General features: G+C 40.6%; 1 protein-coding gene across 2 annotated transcripts; it reads left to right on the top strand.

Annotated features, from left to right (window-relative positions):
* The first annotated feature begins 473 nt into the window (after nucleotides 1-473).
* On the top strand, nucleotides 474-19,757 carry LOC121503849 (NACHT, LRR and PYD domains-containing protein 3-like). 2 transcript variants are annotated; one of them, XM_041778416.1, is made up of 12 exons: nucleotides 474-571; nucleotides 3,106-3,173; nucleotides 3,330-3,618; nucleotides 3,769-3,840; nucleotides 7,813-9,661; nucleotides 9,765-9,932; nucleotides 10,323-10,496; nucleotides 10,747-10,905; nucleotides 16,508-16,681; nucleotides 16,758-16,931; nucleotides 17,018-17,064; nucleotides 18,805-19,757. In XM_041778416.1, the coding sequence occupies exons 3-12, from the start codon at nucleotides 3,339-3,341 to the stop codon at nucleotides 19,326-19,328; spliced, it is 3,621 nt and encodes a 1,206-aa protein (XP_041634350.1). In that variant the 5' UTR covers nucleotides 474-571; nucleotides 3,106-3,173; nucleotides 3,330-3,338; the 3' UTR covers nucleotides 19,329-19,757. The 2 variants fall into 2 exon arrangements, with proteins under 2 accessions (XP_041634350.1, XP_041634349.1); XM_041778415.1 differs by lacking the exon at nucleotides 3,106-3,173 and having other exon boundaries at nucleotides 506-571.
* The last annotated feature ends 4,174 nt before the right edge of the window (nucleotides 19,758-23,931 follow it).

Below are 23,931 nucleotides of genomic sequence, written 5' to 3'. Positions count from 1 at the left end.
TCTTACTACATCCTTATAACAGCATCTCTATTTTGAGCCATTATTTGTCCTGTTACTTCGTTCTCTGGACTCTTTATTAACTTTCAAGTTTTTTTTTTTTAATGTTAAGTTTGTTTACGGGTTTAAATTGTGGTTTTCTGGCAGTATTACATCTTTTTACTTACAGAGTTTTTTTATTCACTCCGTATTATTTAAAAAATTACATTGCATATTCATATTACAACTTTATTTTAACATTGCAGCTTAATTTTGTAACACCATGACTTCTCTCTGGTTTTTCCTTTGGCTCACATCCTCTCTAGGGAAACCAGTTCTATCTTTGGCCAACTCTCTTTTTCCATCACTTTAACCCACAAATACAAAGAATTTCTCCGGGTGAACGAACTCAACATTTACTTTTACCAAGCTTTTTAAATATGCGTGTCACCAACGAAGAAGAGCTGCAGGGCAACCACAGGTGGATGCGCATGTGCGCGCGCACACCTTCCGCATTCAGACGCAGCAGAGAGAGGATTGTGGAGACCAGCAGAGACTAGCAGAGACTGGTGGACTGATGGGATCCGGACCCGAGGTGAGCCCTGATAATATCGCTGTTATCTCTGTTAGAATGAGCTTTTTCAGGCTTTGGTGTAGAGCTGAGTCTGGGTTTACTGTTGGAGACAAACTAAGGAGAACTTTACGGAGTTCTTCCTCGAACCACTACGGAACTTTTAAGTTTTTCTCGACCTTATGTGGATCTGACCGGAATAAACACTCAAGACATAAAAGCCTGAAAACCCACGCTTTTAACATCGGTTCAGTAAGATTTCAGTAAAGACTGAACAATAACGACATGTTACAAAAACGGAAGTAATGTGGCAACGGAGGGTTTGGATTCGCCCACCAAGTTCCCCATTAATATTTCCTCCTTAATGTTTGTTTGCAGATCAGTAAGTTCATGTCCTCTCGTTGAAATTTTTGCTTTTACAGTATTATTTCTATATTGAAATGTTTCTTCAAAGCAGGGGTGTCAAACTCGAGGCCCGGAGGCCAAATCCGGCCTGTGGTGCAGTTATCATCGGCCCACAAGACCATATGATATCTTTATTAGAACTGGCCCACCAGTATGAGGTCTTCAGATTCCTCCAGTATAAAAATGTAAACTTAACCTGGATGATTTAGAACAGAGGTGTCAAACTCACTCACAGCAGGGACCAGGTTCCTGATTTAGGTCTAACCTGAGGTCCGAACAGTGTCAACATTTAACCATAACTGTCAACCTCATTTTCAACATTGATGATTTATGAAACGGATGATAAATCATTTGGAAATTCAAAAAAGTTATAATTATAAGTTTAAAGGTGCAAATCTGAGACAAAAAAATCCAATTTATTAGTTAAAATAAATAAAAAAACAGAACATGATATTAAAAATAGAAAAGTAATGTTTTTAAAGAGCAAATATATGAGGAGAAAGTTGAAATCATGAGTTTAAAAGTCAAAATATGACTCAACCCCCCCCCCCCCAAAAAAAAAAAAAAATATATATATATACATATATATATATATGTATATATATATAAAATTTAAATTCAAATTTTGGAGTGTAAAAGGTCAAAATCTGATAGAAAAAGTAAAAATTATGAATTTAAAATGTTAAAATATGAGAAAAAGTTGAAATAAAAAATCTGATATATATAAAGTCAGAAATATGAGTTGAAAAGGTCAAAATACAACTTAAAATTGAAAATGGGGATCTAAAAGATAAAAATGTGATATATAAAGTCCAAATAAGGAGTTGAGCAGGTCAAAGTATGAAATTTAATGTCAATATCGTAAGTTTGAGTTGTCATCTTGAGATGCAAAATTGAAAATATGAAATAAAACACAAATTCATTTTCCCCCCACATTCTTGACTTTTTATGAAATATTTCTTACTCTTTACTTTTTCAGATTTTTAAAGCTTAAAAAGGATATTTAAAATGCTGAAGTTAAAGTTTATATTTTTATACTGGAGGAAATCTGCAGACCTCATACTGGTGGGCCAGTTGTAATACAAATATGATATGATCTTGTGGGCCAGATATAATCGTTCCACGGACCTGTGATTTAGAATATCCTTGCTGAGTCATAAAAAATAGAAAAAGTAAACAGTAAAAATAATTTGATTAAAAAGTCAAGAACATAGGAGAAATTTGTGTTTCTCTATATTTTTAATTTAGCATCTTCCAGCTCTAAAAGTTATGGTTTTGACCATTTATTTCATGTTTTAACCTTTCATCTCATAACTTTGACTTTTTCTCTAGTCTTTTGATGTTTTAGATTCATCATTTCATATTTTAAATACTATTTTGACCTTTTAAGTCATGATTTTGATTTTTATCTCATGTTTTGACCATTTTTAACTAACTTTTATCTTTGTTAAAACTTTTAAAACTTTAATCTTAATCTCTAAAAAATGAATGTCATATTTTGAAAGATTAAACTCATGATTTTGATTTTTATCTCACATTTTGATTGTTAAATATTTTTAGTATTTTTTTCAACTCCTAACTTTCACTTTTAGCTCATATTTTGTTTGTTAAATATCATGGTTCTGAATTTTATCTCAGTTTTGCTGACCATTTCAACTCCCAACTTTGACTTTTATCTATTTTCTACCCTTAAAACTCATGATTTTTAATTTTATTTCATATTTTGACTTTTAAAGCTCACGATTTTATAATTTTATCTAATATTTTGACCTTTAAAACTCATGATTTTAACTTTTACCATATACTTTGACTGTTAAAAATCATGGTCTTAGTATTCTGTCTCATATTTTGCCTTTTAAAAACATTATTCTAACTCTAAATGTCATGTTTTTACCTTTAAAGTACCTTATAAGTTTGACTTTTTATCTCAGATTTTGAGTTTTTAACTTATCATGTTGACTGTATAATCTCAAAATCATTTAGGTTGACGGCCAATGGTTAAATGTTGACCCTGTTAGGCCCTCAGGTCAGACCCAAATTCAGAATCCGGCCCCTGCTGTGATTGAGTTTCACACCCCTGCTTTAAAGGTTTTCATATAGGGGCGGCATGATTCTGGCCAAGAAGATAATCACCATTACTTTCATTCATTCAGACTGACAACCAGGGCTGGACTAAATCCTGACCAGGTCTTTCTGGCTGATTTTCCCCTAACAAATAAAGGTAAGAGCTCAACAACTATATTGGAGAACTGGGACACCCTACAGTGTGGCACCCCTTCGCGTGAACATGGAAATAAGGGGTGCAAGGGCAGGGCTTTGGTGCACTCCTCTGCTTTCAGGTTATTGCACTGATTTTCAAACTCCCCTTTGTGTTCAGGGAGCGGCGATGGCCTCACATGTGGGGCTCCTCTTTGAGATCCTGCAGGATTTGGGGAACGAGGAGCTCAAGCAGTTCCAGTGGTTCCTGAGGCAGCCCGGCATCGTTGACGGCTTCCCGGGGATCCCAAAGAGCGAGCTGGAGGAAGCGGACAGACAGGATACGGTGGATCTGATGGTGCAGACGTGTGGGCTCCCTGCAGCTCTGTCTGTCACAGTGGAGGTCCTGAAGAAGATCAGCAGGAACGATTTAGTGGAGACTTTATCCAAAAGTGCTTCTAAAACCAACAGTGAGTCTTTAAAGGTGGTAAAATTATCTTGAAGGAATTTTTAAGTCCTCTGATTCAGGTTAAAGGTCACAAATTGGATCAAAATAAGAGAGTCTCATCAGAAGACCCTGTCTCTATTTCTCTCGCCTTATATCACTTCCTCTCTCTCAGATGTTGCTGCTGATGTAGCGGGAACCCCAGAAATCACAGGAGCGTCTGTGACATCTGCTGCCCAGGCTGAAGGTAAAGCTGTTTCACAGTTTTGCAGTGGTGGGACGTCTTCGTGCTGTTGCCTCACAGCAAGAAGGGTCCTGGTTTGCAGAGTTTGCATGTTCTCCCTGTGTATCTCTAGATACCTCCCACCACCAAAGACATGTTCGTTAGGTTAATTGGTGACTCTAAATTGGCTGTAGGTGGGAGCGTGCCTGGTTGTTTCTCCCTGTGAGTCAGCCCTGTGATTGACTGGTGACCAGTCCAGGGTGTATCCCTGCCTCTCGCCCAATGACAGCTGGGCTCCAGCCCCTGGACCCTGAACAGGGTGAGCGGTGCAGAAAATAGATGAAAAAGTGGGTGTTTTAATTAGTTTATTCCAAAGTAGAAACTTAACTTTAAAGGTGCAGTGTGTAATATTTAGCTTAGTAGCATTTAGCGAAACAAGCTTGGTTAAAATGAAACATAACATTTATAAGTAGATTGATCTAAATTAATGTTGACATCTGATAACACATTTTTTAAGTCTATTTTTTAAAATAACTCAGAATAAGCCTTTTATTCGTTAAGGGAGGGTCCCCTCCAAGGACACCGCCATCTTGGATTTTTGCATTTTGCCTGTTTCTATGGCACCACAGAAGGAATCAGATGTCAGATCTATCATACATATATATAAATACAGTATGTATATATATATATATATATATACATATTTATATATATATATATATATATATATATATATATATATAATAAATGTTATGTTTCATTTTAACCAGACTTGTTTCGCTAAATGCTACTAGGCTAAATACACACTCCACCTTTAATGGAATCATAACTATTTATTTTTCCAAAGTGAAGAATATAATTTGAAAGACAGTAAATGTGATCTCTATAATTACTCATAAGTCTATTTTAATTTTTATCTTGAAGTGAAGAAATGTATTTGAAACGATGGCATCAAAATTTACATCCAACCTGATCAAAATTTTTGTTTAAGCAGAACTGAAAGTATTATATGAAACAAATTAGGCTGATTTCTTAAAGTCCAATGTAAAAAACATCAGTGCACTCAGTCCTGCAAACCTTCTGTGTCTACAAAACAGCCCTGCAGTCTCATGCCCTTATATGGTCATAAAAAGGGTGTTTCCCTTTGCTGTTTAGGAGAAATATACATAAACTTTCAGCTTACTGGCACCTAGGCCTGGGCGATTATATGATCGCGATTAATGATCGCAAGAAATTTCAGGTTGATTACAGTGATCAGCTGTGAACGTATTTACTTGATCACATATGGCAGAAATGTGCATGGTTGCAAGACACATATAATCCAGTAGTTGGCGGTAATGCAACGCTACAGATGCAAACAGCTATAATATTCCATAAAGAAGTAGAAGGCCATGTACCTGACAATAGCCAATCAGAGTCGACCTTTTCCTGCTCCACTTCTGTTTGTAAGTTGCTGGAGATGTAAACAGAATGAGCAAACATTGAGCTAAACGTGGAGCTGAGGGCAGCGAAACAGATGTCAGCCATGACTTGGAGTTTTCCTCCGAAGATGAGGCTATTGTTGAGAAGAAAAGTTACTCAACGTCGGTTGTGTGGCGGTGGTTTGGGTATCTCCAAAGTGACGTTGAGCAAATTAAGCCGATGTGCCAGGTATTTCGGGGTCAGTGCCCTCAAAAACCAGCAACACAACAAATCTGTTTAATCATTTGAAGAAGTACCACGCAAGTGATTATACGGAAAGCATATAAAATGCGAGCGGAGTCTGCACAGTCTGCCACTGCTGCCAGCACACATAGCATTAGCAGTTCAGCCACTACTAGGGGTTCAGCCTCCGGACCAAAGCAGCAATCAGTCGTGTCACCTGTTGCGGCCATTGCGCCGTATGTGCAACATTCCAAGAGGAGAAAAACGTAGCAAAGATGCTAACAGCATATGTAGAATCATAACTTGAAAGTGATAATGTTTACATTTGTTTACATTTTTTCATTATCCCCGAGGGGGCAATTTGTTTATTTTGGGTCTTGCATACTGCAAAAACACACAGGACTGTAAACTAGTTCACTTTATTTTATATATTTCTACATTTGTTTTACTGTCAAGTAAAAATGTTTTTTATATTTTTCTATGTTCATCTTATTTAATTTGCTTTGTTATTTACTTCGTATGTTAATAAAATGTTGAAGTAATCTCTAGTTTCTTTAGTTTTCAGTACAGATGCTTGGCATTTTGAATACAAATTAAAAAATTGTGATAATAATCGAGATCGGACAATATGGAGAAATATATCGTGATCTTTTTTTTTGCCATATCACCCAGCCCTACTAGCACCTTAAAAACAGAGGAGAGAACAATTCACCAGTTTAAAAACATGCCATGAATCCCACAGAGGTTTCTCTTAGAAACTTTCATAAGAACAAATTTGAGAAAAATCTTTGGGAGAGACACTATATTGCCAAAAGTATGCGCTCACCTACCTTGTTTCATGAACTTTTCTTACATACACCTTGTGGTGCCCCTGGACACATCATCAGTGATGTAACCTGGGATCACGGGGGTTTCGGGTCTTTCAACAATCAGACCCCCTCCTCCAGGCAATCCAGCCGGGGTTGTTCAGGCCCCAACTTGTGTCCAGGTAGCGCTACCCTACTTGCCACGCCTCTCCCCTCCTGATCCACAGCCACCTCAACGCCACCTCTGCTGTGTCACTGGCCAACTTGATGGCCTTTCGCCGGCTGGGTCCTGTGATGCCCAGCATCTTGAAGGCCCTGCAGAGGGATTGGCCCACTTAAGTGACATCCCATTCTTAATCCATAGGGTTTAATATGACATCAGTCCACCTTTTGCAGCTATAACAGCTTCAACTCTTCTGAGAAGGTTTTCTACGGATTTAGGAGTGTGTTTATGGGAATTTTTGACCATTCTTCCAGAAGCTCATTTGTGAGGTAACACACTGATGTTGGACGAGAAGGTCTTGCTCTCAGTCTCCGCTCTAATTCATCCCAAAGGTGTTCTATGGGTTTGAGGTCAGGACTCTGTGCAGGTCAGTCAAGTTCATCCACACCAAACTCTCTCATCCATGTCTTTATGGACCTTTCTTTGTGCACTGGTGCACAGTCATGTTGGAACAGGAAGGGGCCATCCCCAAACTGTTCCCACAGAGTTGGGAGCATGGTTGTCCAAAACCTCTTGCTATGCTGAAGCATTCAGAGTTCCTTTCACTGGAACTAAGGGGCCAAGGCCAGCTCCTGAATAACATGCCCACACCATAATCGCCCCTCCACCAAACTTTACACTTGGCACAATGCAGTCAGACAAGTACCATTCTCCTGGCAACCGCCAAACCCAGACTCGTCCATCAGATTGCCAGATGGAGAAGCACGATTGGTCACTCCAGAGAAGGTGTCTCCTCTGCTCTAGAGTCCAGCGGCGGCGTGCTTTACACGCGTTTCCGTTTCCGTTGCTTTTCATTGCACTTGGTGATGTATGGCCTGGATGCAGCTGCTTGGCCATGGAAACCCATTCCATGAAGCTCTCTACGCACTGTTCTTGAGCTAATCTGAAGGCCACAGCATCCGCTGACCCCACTCCGTCATTTTACGTGGCCTTCCACTTGGTGGCTGAGTTGCTGTCGTTCCCAATGGCTTCCACTTTGTTATAATACCACTGACAGTTGACTGTGGAATATTTAGGAGCCAGGAAATTTCACCACTGGACTTGTTGCACAGGTGGCATCCTATTACAGTACCACGCTGGAATTCACTGAGCTCCTGAGGGCAAGCCATACTTTCACAAATGTTTGTAGAAACAGTCTGCATGCCTAGGTGCTTGATTTTATACACCTGTGGACATGGAAGTGATTGGAGCACCTGATTTCCATTATTTGGATGGGTGAGTGAATACTTTTGGCAATGTAGTGCATGGGTGAATGAGGCTCACTGTGTTTGGTAGAGATGTGCAACTCTGTGCTAGAAAAGAATTTAAATTTGTTCCTCACAGATTTGTTGGTGCCAAGACCAAAACCTCCAAGACACATCACATGGTACCAGCAGAAGCTGCAGTCGAACCTCCACAACAAGTTTATGTGCACTCCAGAGGGGACGTCAAAGCAGAAGGATAAGAAACTTCTGGATGAGATCTACACAGAGCTCTACATCATTGACGGGAACGATGTGGATGTTAACAGGCAGCATGAGGTCAGACACATTGAGATGACGTCAAGAAAACTGGAAGAAACCAAGAGACCCATTCTGCACAACGACATCTTCAAACACCCCTCAGGAGAAAGCACACCTGTAAGAACCGTCCTGACCAATGGGATCGCAGGAATCGGGAAAACGTTCCTTGTTTATAAGTTCATCCTGGACTGGGCTGAAAGACGAGCCAATCAAGACGTTCACCTCATCTTCCCCTTCACCTTCCGCCAGCTGAATTTGCTGAGCAGGAGACGGTTTCGTTTAGCACAGCTCATTCACGGCTGTATCCGGGAAAGTCGAGATATCACAGAAGAGGCTCTGGACTACATCTTCACAAACCTTCAGGCGTCAGGAAACACCAACTACGACAAAAGTAAATTCAAACTTCTCTTCGTGCTCGATGGACTTGACGAAAGTCGCCTTGAGCTTGACTTCAGTGAGAAGGAAGAACGTTCGGTCAATGAGCCGCTGTTGGTCAGTGAACTTCTCGCAAACCTCATCAAGGGGAGACTCCTCCCATCGGCTCGTCTCTGGGTAACCACACGACCTGCAGCAGCCAATCAGATTCCTCTGGACTGTGTCGACATCATGACAGAGGTGAGAGGGTTCACTGATCCACAGAAAGAGGAGTACTTCAGGAAAAGATTCAGCAACGAGGAGCAGGCAGCAAGAATCCTGTCCCACATCAGGATGTCCCGGAGTCTCCATATCATGTGCCACATTCCTGTTTTCTGCTGGATCACTGCTTCAGTTCTGAAGCAGATATTTGAAAAAGATGAGAGAAAAGAAATCCCTCAGACTCTGACGGAGATGTACACCAAGTTCCTGGTGTTTCAGATCAAGCAGATGGAACAGAAGTACGAGAAGAAAAATGTCAGTGTCATCCAGTCCCTTGCAAAGCTCGCTTTCCATGAGTTAGAGCGAGGAAACCTGATCTTCTATGAGACGGACTTGAGAGACAGTGGCATTCGTCTCAGTGAAGCGTCGGTGTACTCTGGTGTGTTCACCCAGATCTTTAAAGAAGAAGACGGGCTGAATGAAGATAAGATGTTCTGCTTTGTGCATCTGAGCATCCATGAGTATTTAGCAGCTTTATCTGTGATCCTTTCAGTCATTAATGATGAGAGGGACGTGGTGGCTAAAGCACAAAAACCTTTCCAAAAACTGCAGCAGTTCTTCAAGAAGCCATCTGTCACTGAGGTCTGTATGAAAGCTGTGGATAAGGCCTTGCAGAGTCCCAGCGGACACCTGGACCTGTTCCTACGCTTCCTCCTGGGCCTTTCATTGAAGTCGAATCAGGATCTCTTACACGGCCTGTTGAAAGAAAAAGAAAGCCGAGCAGACTGCCAGAAGGTTCTAGTGACGTACATCAAGAAGAAGATCAGGGAGAACCCTTCGCCGGAAAGATGCATCAACCTTTTCCACTGTCTGAGTGAGCTGAAGGACAGCTCGCTGGTCGAGGAGGTCCGGCATTACCTGAGAACAGGCAGCCTCTCCGCTGCACACCTCTCTCCAGCTCAGTGGTCAGCCCTGGTCTTTGTGCTGCTGTCATCTGATGAAGATCTGGATGTGTTTGACCTCAAGAAATACTCCAGGTCAGAGGAGGTTCTTCTGAGAATGCTGCCGCTGGTCAAAGCCTCGACAACTGCTCGGTAAGAACTTTTTAACTTTAGCAACAACAGTGCCAAGCTGCACTGACCATACTTTGATTTAACCTACACTCTTCTTATCCCTCTCTGTGTGATTTTTGAACAGACTGGACCAGTGTCAGCTCTCTTTAAAGTCTTGTGTAGCTCTGGCTTCAGTTCTCAGCTCCTCCAGTGTGAAGAGTCTCGACCTCAGTTTCAACAAACTGGAGGATTCTGGTGTTCTTTCCCTTTCTGAAGGACTGGAGCCTCCACACTGGAAACTGGAAACTTTAAAGTGAGTACTCCTTAAGATTGCTTATAAACAGTATTCACCTTCTTGGATGTTTTACTCTTTTATTGGTATTATAAGTCAATAATGGTCAATACGATTTTGCTTTTTGACAAAAATTAAAAAAAAAAAAAAGGCCACAAAAAATCCTCTGTATTGTCCCAATCAGGCTCCAACATCCGGACTCTGGAATTTTACTCTATTCTTTTTTGCTAAACTTGAGCTGAAATTCTGATTCAGAAGCTCAGAGTAGCTTAAACCCCAGGTTAGCAAATCCAGACGAACACGCTCAGCTCAGATGGGACGTCCATCACAGCTGCATTAGATATCAAAGCTAAAAAAGAAACTTGACATGTGGGATCATAAGAAATGCTTCTGATATATTGTTACATGCAGGTTGTCTGGCTGTGGGTTAAAGGAATGGAGCGGTGCTGCCTTTGCCTCTGTCCTCAGCATCAAAACGTCCTCTATAAAATACCAGGACCAGAGTGACGGAGGGAAAAAAATAGAAGTAAAACAGATTCTTAGGTCTTCAAAGCTCGAACCGGGAGAGGAAGATGATGAGCAACTGTACAGTACACCTTATTTCATCATTGCATCATTCACTGGCTTTTTATAGTCTACAGTGTTTAAAAGATAGGGAAATTATCAAACAGCATGATATCAATTTCTTATTTAAAATTAAGATTTAAAAAGCTTAACTGATTCTGGAAATGTGAGCGTCTAGGAAACAGATAAATGTGAATGATTATGAATGAATATTATAGAAACATGCATAAACATCTTTGTTCTGACTAGAATAAATGTTTTCTTTTCGTAGGCGGAGGTTTTCTTGGATAACGGAGGGAAGGTTTCGCAATGTGGGAGAATACTGTAGTCTGACGGACCTGGACTTGAGTCTCAACAACCTGAATGATTATGGACTGCAGCTGCTCTGTGATGGACTGAAGAGTCCACATTGTAGACTGGAAAGTCTCAGGTCTGCTCATTTCATTTAAAGATACAGGGATTTGTTTCTAATGCTGTTAGGTAACACTTTTACCATTCTCCTCATTTATTTGACAGAACGTTCTCAGTTTTCTGTTGGTGAATGTGCCTCGTCTGGAGAAGTCTCTGTGATAACTATATTTTATATTTAACCTGAATGATAGCCACTCTTTATCATATTTTTGGCTGACTGCTGAGGGCAGCCCTACAGATGGTAATGCCTCTGTCTGAGTGAGTCTCTCTGTCTGTCTGTCGCTGAGTGAGTGATGCTTTTGTTTGAGCCATTATACTACAGAGTTGCGTTTGCTTGTACTGAATGCTGGCAGTGATGGCTGCCTTCACTGTGTTAACTAGGCTGTAGTTCACATAATGTATGGCTCATTGATCCAAAGTTGCTCTATGGGCTGGGTTTATTTGTGCTGAAAGTTTTTCAATGGCTGCTTCTGCTCCAAATACTCAGCTTTAGCATCTGTTTCACCAGATCTGCTCCACATTTCTATATGACCAAGGATAAAACAACCCTATAAGCTTTTCATGTTGGGAAAGATGTTTTTACTCCTCTGCTGCACTGCTTTGGCTAACTGTTAGTTGAGGGGGAAAAGCCTACTTGTGAGTGCTTGTGTACACTACGGCTGCTCATGTCGCAATTAGCTGAAAGTCACAGCAGCACTTAGTCAAATTTGGACACTTCTTTATTAAAACAAGTAAGGACAGAGACCAACACAACAACAAGGAAAGCTTTCTGTGTCAGAAAACCTGCTGTCACTCTTCTGACCCCCCTTCCGCATGTTTATGAGATCGTTAGGGGGAAAGGGTAAGTTGTTGTGTCCCAGCTAACTTAGGCCTTGTCCACATGGAGACGAAAACGATATATTGCAGTTTGTTTTGGAAGAGTTTTCTGTAAAGATGGAGTCGTTTCAGGAACCACTCAAATGACTGAAAACGCTGTAGTACATATGCCAAGCCTGTGTGTGGCGCTGTCACGCTGCCACGGAAACGCACCAAAGTAGAAGAAGAATATCACAGAAAACTAACACGAACTTTCTTTTAGTTGCCCTTCTGGTTGTTCTTCGCGTTGGATTTAAGAATGTATGGTGTATGTGTTTCGCGGTGGTGGTAAAGGAGCACCATATTTTTTTTTGTAAAATCCATAAGAAGCTCAGTAGCTTCTGCAGCACGAACACAACCATGTAGTCAGCCATTATTGTTTTGGCCGGACCCCCACAGGTGCCTTCAGAGAGCTACGCTCTGTATGATGTAATCATTACTAGAAAGATGCGGATAGGCTTCCATACGGAGACAAAATGGTAGTCGTATGCCCTCTGGGACCCGTTTTCAAAAAGTATTGTTTACAGTCACCCGAAACGCTGTTTCCGTGTGGATGAAACACCGATCCGACAAATAACTTTTGTGTATACTCCTTTGCGTATACTCGTTTCCATGTGGACGCTGCCTTAGCTGGCCCTGAGCAGCAGCGATGCTTCTGTCTCAACCACATCATGTCTCATCCAAACAAGCTTAAAGCAACACTGAAAGCTTTCGGTCTGAAAAAAAAAAGTTTCTGTACCTGTACCTGGTTATCATGACTTAGTAATTTAACCATCAAGCTGTCTTTTTTTTTGGAGATTGGGGCCATCCATGGTCAATAACATGTGCGTAGGGTCCGCTCGCCGTTACACAGACACTCTCATCACGTCTGTCCAGTGATTTCACCTCCTGTTCTGCATCTCTCTCTCTTGCCAAATGTCACTTTCTACCATTATTTAGTGTGTGTATTTATGATTAAACTCCATGAAGTTGCCGCGCTGGTTCTGATCAGGAATTAAATGACATCGTCGAACCTTGAGCAAGCAAATAGCTAATAAACTAGGATTAATGTTATGATGTGAATAAGGTACCCCAAGTGATGACCATTATTTCTAAATGAAGAACAGATGAAAAAAAAAACATTTTTTAAAAATCTAAACAAAGAATATGATCATTAAAAGCATTTATCTTTTTTTTGGACTTTCTTTCAAAGACACAGGACTGTGGTAGTTTTCGGTATGCTATCCTTGATAGATGATACAGACTTAAGTATAACCAAGGATTGCATCTTTTCAACAAAAACTTTTTTATTTATTATTGCAGTATTATATTTTTCTAGTTACTTTAAGGTAATTTTATATGACTAATGTTAAGTGAATATGTTGGGGGTGGGGTGGATTCAACTTAATTTTACACATATAAAGACCCTTACACATCTGTCTGAGGAGAATTAGAAATGTTCATGAAACCTGTTGCAGTTTTTCTTTTATTTTAGAATAAACAGTTGATGTTTTATTGTTACTATAAACTTAATACCATTGAAGAGTACCTGAAGAGTACAAGTGCTCCAAAGTTAGACTACAGATGACATTAAAGAACTCCAGAGATCAGACCATCAGTAGTGCCGCACCACCCCTGGTAACAGGGCAGAAATGGACACCATCTGACGCAGTGCAGCAAGCTACAGCAGCCCTGAAGCACAAAGACATTGTGGGGCAAGTACAGCTGGGAAGAGGAGGCTTTGGCCTGGTGGCAAGCAAACCAACTCGGCATAAGGCCTCAGCAGCTGAGAGGAGAAAGCTGGTGTTGGATGAGGTACACAGACAAGAGGAAACTGCAACAAGTGCAAAGGCTGTCCCGCTTGCTAAGCAGGGGCAGTGGATGTGGTGGGAAGGCCTGCAGAAGAGGAACCTCAGCTTGAGGGAGCTTTGGGAAATGGAGGCAAGCAACATCAGCTTTATCATCAGAGCCACCTATGATGTGCTCCCATCACCAAAGAATCTCCGCTAGTGGTATGGTGAGGATCCGACCTGCGCCCTCTGCCCAAATCCAGCATCTCTCAAGCACATCATGACCAGTTGCAAGACCAGCCTCACACAAAGCCGCTACACCTGGAGGCACAACCAGGATCTCAAGAGCCTGGCAGCAGCACTTGAGATCAGGAGGAGTACAGCCAATTCCCTGCCCCTGAGAGCAAACAATACCATCAAGACACCAGCATTTGTCAGGGAGGGACAGGAAAAGCCCAAACATCCCACCACCAAGCCAGAAACTGGACAACTAGCCCTGGCCTGTGACTGGAAGATGCTTGTGGACATTGGCCAACAGTTAGTATTTCCTCCTGAGATTGTATCCACCACCCTTAGATGAGACATGGTCCTCTGGTCCTCTGGTCCCCTTCACTCAAGTCTGTGTACATCATAGAACTCACAGTGCCATGGGAGGACTCAGTGGAAGAGGCCTATGAGTGCAAAAAACTGCAGTACACAGAACTAGCAGCCAATGCAGAACAGCAAGGATGAAGACTAAACTTTATCCAGTCGAAGTGGGATGCAGAGGATTTGTCACCACTTCCACCATCAGACTGCTTAAAGACCTGGGAAGCCATGGACAGGCTCTCTGGCAGATCATTAGATCTGTGTCCGAAGCAGCCGAAAGGAGTAGCCAGTGGATATGGCTCAAGCAGAAGGACCCATGCTGGGCTCCAACAACAGCAAGAGGAGCAACTCACTAACACTACCACCTCCTTCCCCACTTGAGAACCCAGAGCAGAACCCCCCACGAACAACATCTGTGCATCTCGTGATAGGGCATGGGACACAAGCTCAGGCTTGATCACCCTGTAGCTGGCCACCTTTGATGAGGGTGTCTAGTGTTGAAAAGGCCGAAACACCCTATGACTCAAAGGTACACTACTGATGATGTGTCCCATAGTTACATCTGTCCATATCCGAGGTGCACCTCCGATGAAGCTCTTAACATCGAGGAACCACCAGGAGGAACTACTAGGAGGATTCTGCTCTTAGGTATTGCTGCACTGCAATCATGAGTGGTGTTAAGGAAGGTAGTATCGGCATTGTCACTACCTGGAGCTCGCATCAACGGAGCCTGGGTCTGTTGAAGGTGCCATGCTGTTGTGGCTGTGTGGGCCATGTGATAAGATAGATAAGAGGATGTCTGCGTGTTGGCATGGTGGGTTGTGACAGCCAGCATAGAGGGGGGTGGCTCTGGGATGCTACTTTTCAGCCCTCTGGAGGTGTCCGCTCTTAACCACAGGAGGAACTACTAGGAGGACTCCCAGTCACTTAACATCAAGGAAACCATCAGGTAAGTTAGGTGCATATCCGGTGACACTCTCGATGTTGGAAGTGTCATTGGAGATGCACCTCCGGTGATGCTCTTGGAATCGAGGAACCACCAGGAGGAATCACCAGGAAGACTCCCAATCACTCTTAACATCATGGAAACCCTTAGGTAGAGTGCACACCACCTATTGGCACAACGGACAGTTTAACATCACATCCCGTGTTTCATGATTAAAGACTTACATCTCACAAAAACATTTAATCTCCGGTGACATTTTCTCTATCAGTGAAGTCTGACACGTCTCTGTTGTGTTTCATATGCACACAGAGAAGAGCTTTATTAAGAGGAGAGACAGAGAGAGAGGACAGCATGTAGCTTTGTACATTTAAGAAGCCACAATAAATTTGACTAAAAAAATACCAATAATGACAAAATCACTCTGCCAGTCAGGCATTTCAACAGGCATCCCAGATAGTTGCGGTCAGCCATATACCAGGTTTTTGCCTAGTCTTGTTATTTATGCTTTAGTACAGTGTAGTCTTTTTTTAAACTGAGTAAACCCCTTTTCTTAAAACAGAATTAGCTTTTCTTTGGCTAATTTTTACAATGTGGATGAATTTAACCACTTGGAAAGTAATGTCAGACTTTATAGCTAAGCTACAAACACCAGGATGCCATGAATAAAGTAGAAGGAACTAAAATTACTTCAAGGCAAAATCAAGGTAACAAAGAGAGGCAAGAAAGCTGAAACTGACCAAAAAAAGGTTGAAAATAGCAACAGTGTGTTACAGAGGCAAGGATGTGCAAAAGAGGCAAAACCTGGCTGGAAAAAAAGTTGTGGAAAGTGCTAACGAGGGAACAGAACTGCAATCCAAGGTGAAAAAGACAAAATGAGCAGGAAAAAATGTGGAGAGCAGTTAAAAAGTGGAAACAAGGGGTAACAGAAGTTAAATGTGCAAAAAATGGCAAAATGGGTTATACTGTGTTAATGTGACAAAATGGTCTTCTAAAGTAGTAAAAAGGGTTTAAAAACAATCTTTGATGTCACTGTTTGGAGATGACAGTCAGTTGTACATGTCTATTAAGTCTCTGAAGTAGGGATGTACAGAATTATTGGTTTAACATCAGTATCTGTGGGTATCTGACAAACATGAATGTGGAACGGAGTTATACAGATAATGTGAACTACCATTCATTAGCTGGACACAAACCTGGTGGCTGAAGAATTTCTCCAGCTAAACTCTGAAGTACGATACAGAAGGTCTTTTCTCCACTCATGAACATGTTCCTGAGGAGCTGTATTGGTGTTTTTATGCTCTGCTGTTCAACCTGCCTTTTTTTACTTAGCTGTCTATGGGTTGCGGTCTGAGCTTGGACCAGTTTGATCCGTCCCTCCTTTGTGACAGTTCTCTACCCACTTCTCTGACATGGCATGAAAAAGTCCCTCCTATTGTTCCTAAATTGCCTGTTTTCTCTTTCAGGCTCAGTCTGTGTAACCTGACTCACAGAGGCTGTAAATATCTGGCCTCCGTTCTCAGCTCCAAGCCCTCCAGTCTGAAAAAGCTGGACCTGAGTAACAACGCGCTTTGGAGTTCAGGAGTGCAGCTGCTTTGTGACGGACTGGAAAGCCCAAACTGTGCACTGGAAACACTGGGGTCAGTAACTTTCCACTAAATCTTCTTTTCTGTGTGAAAGTGTTGATGTGCATGGAGGCTGATGCTCTCTCTACAGGCTGTCAGGATGTCTGATCACAGAGGAGGGCTTTGCTGCTTTAGCCTCGGCTCTGAGCAGTAACCCATCCCACCTGAGAGAGCTGGACCTGAGCTACAATCATCCCGGAGAGGTGGGGATGATGCTGCTCTCTGCGGGACTGGACAATCCAGCATGGAAACTGGAAATCCTCAGGTATGGGGGATGAGTTTACAGTTTAAATCTCAAGGCCAGGGGTGTGAGGGCAGGAGTAATCACCATGTCACATCTCTTCCCTGCAGAATTGATCACAGTGGAGAGACTAAGTTCTTGCCAGGACCTCAGCAATGTGAGTCACCCTCTCTTGAACCCATTCTTATTTTGATCACATGACTGTTCTTTATTTTAAACATATATTTATGTGTCCTAAAAGTTTCTGAGTGTCAGTTATTCTGCTGCATTGTTCACTAGCTGAAAAACTTAATCCTTCAGATGTGTAATTCTCTGCCCTGTAAATGTCAGTGTTCTTCATGTAGTACTGATAATTATGGGATCTCTTCCTCCTGACTGGATAGGCTTTGTAGACAGTGTGTGTTGGCATGATTCACATCTGACCATTTGCCTTTAAAATAGCCTACAAAACATTCCACCCTTGCCTTTAAAGATGATCTCATCTTTTAAAGTTTATAAAACATTCCATCCTTAATAGGCCTTACATGGCCTTAAATGTTTCATCATTTTAAGATTTTAAAACTCTCCTTGCGTTTAAGGGTTATGTCACCCTAAAAAGCCTTGAAAAATTCCATCCATGCCTTAAAAGATGATCTCTTCTTTTAAAGCCTTTAAAAGGCTTTAGAAAGATGGTATCATCCTTTTGAGTTTCTGAAACATTCCTTGCCTTAAAAGATATCATCTTTTGTGGCCTATAAAGCATTCCATCCTTGTCTTTAAAGAGTAGGTCATCTTTGAAGCCTTTTAAAGGATTTAGAAAGATGGTGGCACCCTTTAAAGCCCAAATAATTTCATTCTTGCCTTTAAAGGTTATGCCACCCATAAAGCCTAAGAAATCTATCCCTGCCTTTAAATGTTTTATCCTTTAAAGCCAGAGAAGTATTCCATCATTGCCTTTAAAGGCCATGTTGTCATTGAAGGCCTTAAATAGACTATGAAAGATGATGTCACCCTTTAAAGCCTTTTAAAATCATTTCATCCTTGCCTTTAAAGATGATGTCATCAATCAAGGTATATAAATCATCCCACCCCTGCCTTTAAGATGATGTTTTACTTTTAAGCCTTTAATAGGCTTAAGAAAGCTGATAACACCATTTAAAGCCCTTTAAAACCATTCCATCCTTGCCTTTAAAAATGAAGTCACCTCTAAAAGTTTTTCAAACATCCCATCCTTGTCTTAAAGATGATGTCATCCATAAAAGTTTTTCAAACATTCCATCCTGGCCTTATAGATGATGTCACCTCTAAATGTGTATTAGACATTCCACCCTTGCCTTTAAAGATGATGTCATCTATAAAAGTATATCAGACATTTCATCTTTCTTCTAAAGATGATGTCATCCTAAAAAACCCATCCTTGCCTTTATAGATGATGTCATCCTGTAATGCTGAGATAATATTCCATCCTTTCCTTTAAAGATGATTTCATCCTCTAAAGGTGAGATAATATTCCATCCTTTCCTTTAAAGATGATTTCATCCTCTAAAGGTGAGATAATATTCCATCCTTGCCTTTAAAAATGATGTCATCCTCTAAAGCTGATATAATATTTCATCCTTGCCTTTGAAGATGATGTCATCCTCTCAAGCTGATATAATATTTCATCCTTGCCTTTGAAGATGATGTCATCCTCTCAAGCTGATATAATATTCCATCCTTGCTGTCTGCATGCTGAGAGAGTCACAGAGATGAAGTCTGGGCTGTTGTTAGTCAGAGGAGGGACAGTGAGTTCTGATATCAGGTCCTAAGTGATGATGGATCGTTAAAGAGTTTGGATGTTTGGACCAAAGAGTCGTCACCTCTCGTCTAATTATCCAAAACATGCCGTTAATGCAAACATCTCTCTATCTCCCTCCAGACGCCTGTGAGCTCAAACTTGACCCAAACACTGTAAACGACAGATTCACCTTGTCTGAAGGTGACCGACAGGTGATGAATGTAATGCAGGAGCAGATGTATCCAGATCACCCAGACCGGTTTGAGTTCAGGAACCAGGTCCTGTGTACCACTGGTCTGACTGGGCGTTGTTACTGGGAGGTGGAATGGAAAGGAGAAGTTTCTGTGGGGGTCTCGTACAGAGGGATCGGCAGGAAAGGACAACAGAACGACTCCCTGTTAGGATTGAACGATCAGTCCTGGTGCTTCGACTGCAACAAGAACACCGCCTGGCACGACAGCGAGTGTACTGTGTGCTCTACAGCGCCGGCCTCCAGATTCCTCAGAGTCGGGGTGTTCCTGGACTGGCCTGCAGGGACTCTGTCCTTCTATTATGTCTCCTCAAACACCATGACACACCTCCACACCTTCCTCTGCACCTTCACTGAGCCTGTTTACCCCGCTCTCAGGGTTTTTGGTACATACTCATACGCATTACTGTGCTAGGGCCATGCTGTACCCGACATACACTTTAAAGTAGGATAAACCGTTGGCCCCCAGCTAACAGCACTGACTAAATCCTAGGGATGGTCATGGACATTATACGAAGACGCCACACTGACTTACTGGGTCATACGTCAGCGCCATATTGGTAGTGACAGGTCAGCAATGCAAGTAGAGGAGGAATATTTGAGTTCAGCATATAAAGCACAAAGGATGAATTTGAAATGATTTTAATGAACCATTCTATACTCAATGATTCATATTCATGTAAGTACTCAGCTACTGAGAAAGGAAGAGGTCCTAATCAGAAACACTTTCACAAATCATTGTCTGTCAACACAGTTGGCCGTGCCATCCACAAATGATGGTTAAAGCCGGATCATGGAGAGAAGAAGCCATATGTGAACAGGATCCAGAAACAACGCCGTCTTCTCTGGACCAAAGCTCATTTAACATGGACTGAGGAAACATGGAAAACTGTTCTGTGGTCAGAGGAAACATGGAAAACTGTTCTGTGGTCAGAGGAAACATGGAAAATTGTTCTGTGGTCAGAGGAAACATGGAAAACTGTTCTGTGGTCAGAGGAAACATGGAAAACTGTTCTGTGGTCAGAGGAAACCACAGACGCCATGTCCTGTGGACTAAAGAGGAGAGGGAGCATCCAGTTTGTTCTCCTGTTCAGGTCTAAAGCCTGCATCTCTGATGGTATGGGGTTGCATTAGTGCCTATGGCGTGGGCAGCTCTAACATCTGGAAAGGAACTATCAATGCTGAAAAGCAGAGAGAGCTTTTAGAGACACATATGCTCCCATCCAGACAACGTCTCTGTCAGCAGGACCATGCTAAACCACAGACCACATCCATCACAACAGCATGGCTTCACAGGAGAAGAGTCCGGGTCCTGAACTGGTCTGCCTGCAGTCCAGACCTTTCACCAATAGAAAACATTTGGAGCATCAGACCCCAGCTAGAATGCAACATCAGGCCAGAATGGGACAACATGCCTCTCCCATCAGTGTGTCTCCTCACTTCCCAGATGTTTCCAGACTGTCGTTAAAAGAAAAGGAGATGCTACACAGTGACAAACATGGCCCTGTCCCTACTTTTCTGAGATGTGTTGCTGCCACCAAATTCAATATGAGCTACTGTTTTTTTCTGGAAGAGTAAAATATCTCAGTTTAAACATCTGATATGTTCTTTATGAATAAAATTTGATTAATGAGATTTGACAATCATTGACCTCTGTTTTTATTTACATTTTACACAATCTCACAGTTACTCAAATGACAGAGAATTTATGAAAATTTTAAGCCCCCCCAAAATACAAATCATATTCCCAAAAAAAATGCAAATCTATTTTTCAAATTGAAATGAAAATTTCCAAACAATTTTCCCCAAACATTCATACAAATGTCCTAATTTTCCATTAAAATGCCCCCCAAATAAAAAATTTACCTCTCCACAAATAAACCAACATTCCACCAACTGTTTCTTATATGAAAATGCTTAAAAATGTCAGAAATTTCTCATCAAATTCCCCCCAAAATTACAAATGAATGTCCCAAACTTCCATCAAATTACCTAAAGGCTTAAAGTAACCCTCGTAAGAAACCAAATAAGACTCTCTCCCAAAAATCTACAAATATATTCACAAAATTTCTGTGAAAACTCCTAAAAATATCAAACACACATGGACACACACACACGTCTAATGAAAATCTCCCCAAATGTTTATCCTCTAAGTTTCTATGAAAATATTTATTTACCAAATTTATTATTTCCACAAAAATATCTGTATATAAGTGAAGATTTGTGTACTTAATTGTTTATTAATTTATCAGAACACAAAAACTATAAATAATGAACAAAAAGTCACTGAAACTAAAATATTTCATCTTATTTGAAACAAGAATGAAGCATTAAACCATCCTAGTATTATCATTATAAGTACAATATTCCTCTTATTAATATTAAATGTGATTATTTTGTACCAAAATGAAAAACACAGTGTAATAAATTTGTATAAAAAGAATGAGCCTCTACTTTGTGACTTTAGATTGGAAAATTAAACATTCAGGTTGATTTTTACAAATTTAACCAAATTAACAATGATAATGTTTATTTCATTAAAACCCAGAATTTGTTCATTTACCGTGAAAGTTTTTACTGATTTATTTTAAAAACATCCTTTAAAATGAGGTAAACATAAATATATTTATCTCAGGTAAATATATATCAGACACCTCAAACACACAACAATGCACCTGATGGAAGGACAATTACAACAGTTTTTAACAATTAAACAAAAAATTAACCCTCTGGGACCGTTCATATATTTGTTACAGTTACCACCTTTAGCGCATAATATGCACTCCTCATATTGTTGTAATTAAAAAAATTATTCATTTAGATTTTATTCTGTGTTCATGGAGATCACTTTATTCAGCTACATCTGACTTAAATATTGCTATCAAATATTCTTGAATTTTGGACGATTTTAACCCTTTAAATGCCAGATATTTATCATGATGACACCATGTTTTTAGATGAAAAAAAAAACAGAAAATATGAAGTATTTTCAATATACTACATGCAAAGAAGATTTTTTTGTTTTGGATCATTACAGCCTGGGATATGTCAGTGATTAGCAGCAACACTGATTTTCATATATTATTTTTTATGCAGTGACAAATATTCCCACTTAGGACCTTTAGCACATAAAACACCCCATTGAAACCCATTCTAACTGTAATTTTTGATCTCCCTGCCATTAAAGCATAATACAGACATTTTATTATTTCTGGGTGTCAGTCTGGCCTTTTACCTTGAAATTGATCATTTTTAGTACCTTCCACCCTATGGCATCATTTTGACCATATTTGAGGACCGCACATTATGCCCTAAAGCTCCCAAGTGTAACACTTGCTTGTATACAGTGTATTTTAGACTAAGTGTAGGAGCTGAGCTGGTAATAACAAGATCAAACAAAAAGATGCAATCTTACCTGCCATATGCACAAACTCAGCAAAAATGATCAAAAAATGAAAAGCGCGTAAAATGCGCACAAGGGTCCCAAAGGGTTAAACATGCGTGTCACTAACGAAGAAGAGCTGCAGATGTAACAGAGTTAGAAATGCCCTAATTGTTGAATTTCTCCAAAGTTAAAGACCCTGTAAAGTAAAAATAAATCTATATTTAGGTTTGTGGTATGAAAGATCACTGTGTTATGAACCCCCAGGTCAAATTTCAGTCACATAAAGCATCTCCAAGTTTATAAAATTAAGCTTCAAATCATGAAAAATGAGGAAGTAAAATCTGCTCTAGGATGGTGTGGGTGTGTCTGTTAAATGAGCTGAAACCACACCCACTCAGGACACGGGTAGTCTGCAGCATTAACCCCCTCACTCATGGTGTCATACTTGGAAAAATATTTTCCCCTAAAAACATGAACCAACAAACAAAACATGCAGAACTATAACTTTGCAATGAAACATGAACACTATAGAATGGTACAAGAGTACAAGACTGAATTCTTTTGCACAAAATGAACCAGAAGTCCCTGCTCCAGGTGACTGTTTCCTTCCACAATATTGTAGTGTTAGAGGGGCGGGGCCATTCTCTACTGTGGGCTCATGAAATCATGAGTCCACATATTGGCCCCACCCACATGAAACCAAGCCAGGAAAGAGATGAAATGGCCTAAATCCAGAATTCAGTCTCATGTAGATCTAAGAATTTTCATGTTTACAGCAACCATATTCCAACATTTCTAGAGTGTAAAGACAAAAACTTTGGATTTCACTTTACAGGGTCTTTAATGTTCCTCCCATATTCATGTTACTTTGTCGCCACCTCGTGGGTTAATCATGCTCCTGCAGCGGTAGGGCTCCTAGCAGGCCAACGTACGTACCTCAGCAAAAGAAAGTGCTCCCATGCTGAAGGTGGGTGTGTGTGTTTAGGACTGAGATCGATGTTAACTGGTTTAACGTTTTGAAACTGTTCTAGAGGCGTCTACCAACATGTATTTTTACAATAAACATGATGAGAACATAGTGTAAAAGTTACAGATGTTTATGAGTAGACATAGTGTAAAAGTTACAGATGTTTATGAGTAGACAGTGTAAATGTTACAGACGTTTATGTGTAGACATAGTGTAAATGTTTCAGACGTTTATGAGTAGACATAGTGTAAAAGTTACAGACGTTTATGAGTAGACATAGTGTAAAAGTTACAGACATTTATGTGTAGACAGTGTAAATGTTACAGACGTTTGTGTGTAGACATAGTGTAAAAGTTACAGACGTTTATGTGTAGATATAGTGTAAATGTTACAGACATTTATGTGTAGACATAGTGTAAAAGTTACAGACGTTTATGTGTAGGTTTAGTGTAAATATTAGACGTTTATGTGTAGACATAGTGTAAATGTTAGACGTTTATGTTCAGACAGTGTAAATGTTACAGACGTTTATGTGTAGATATAGTGTAAATGTTACGACATTTATGTGTAGACATGGTGTAAAAGTTACAGACGTTTATGTGTAGACAAAGTGTAAATGTTAGACGTTTATGTGTAGACATAGTGTAAATGTTAGACGTTTATGTG

This window comes from Cheilinus undulatus, linkage group 21 (assembly GCF_018320785.1).
Source record: "Cheilinus undulatus linkage group 21, ASM1832078v1, whole genome shotgun sequence".
In the NCBI taxonomy this organism is placed as follows: Eukaryota; Metazoa; Chordata; class Actinopteri; order Labriformes; family Labridae; genus Cheilinus; species Cheilinus undulatus.
Note: the sequence above shows the minus strand (reverse complement) of the source record. Positions and strands in the feature narration are given on the sequence as shown.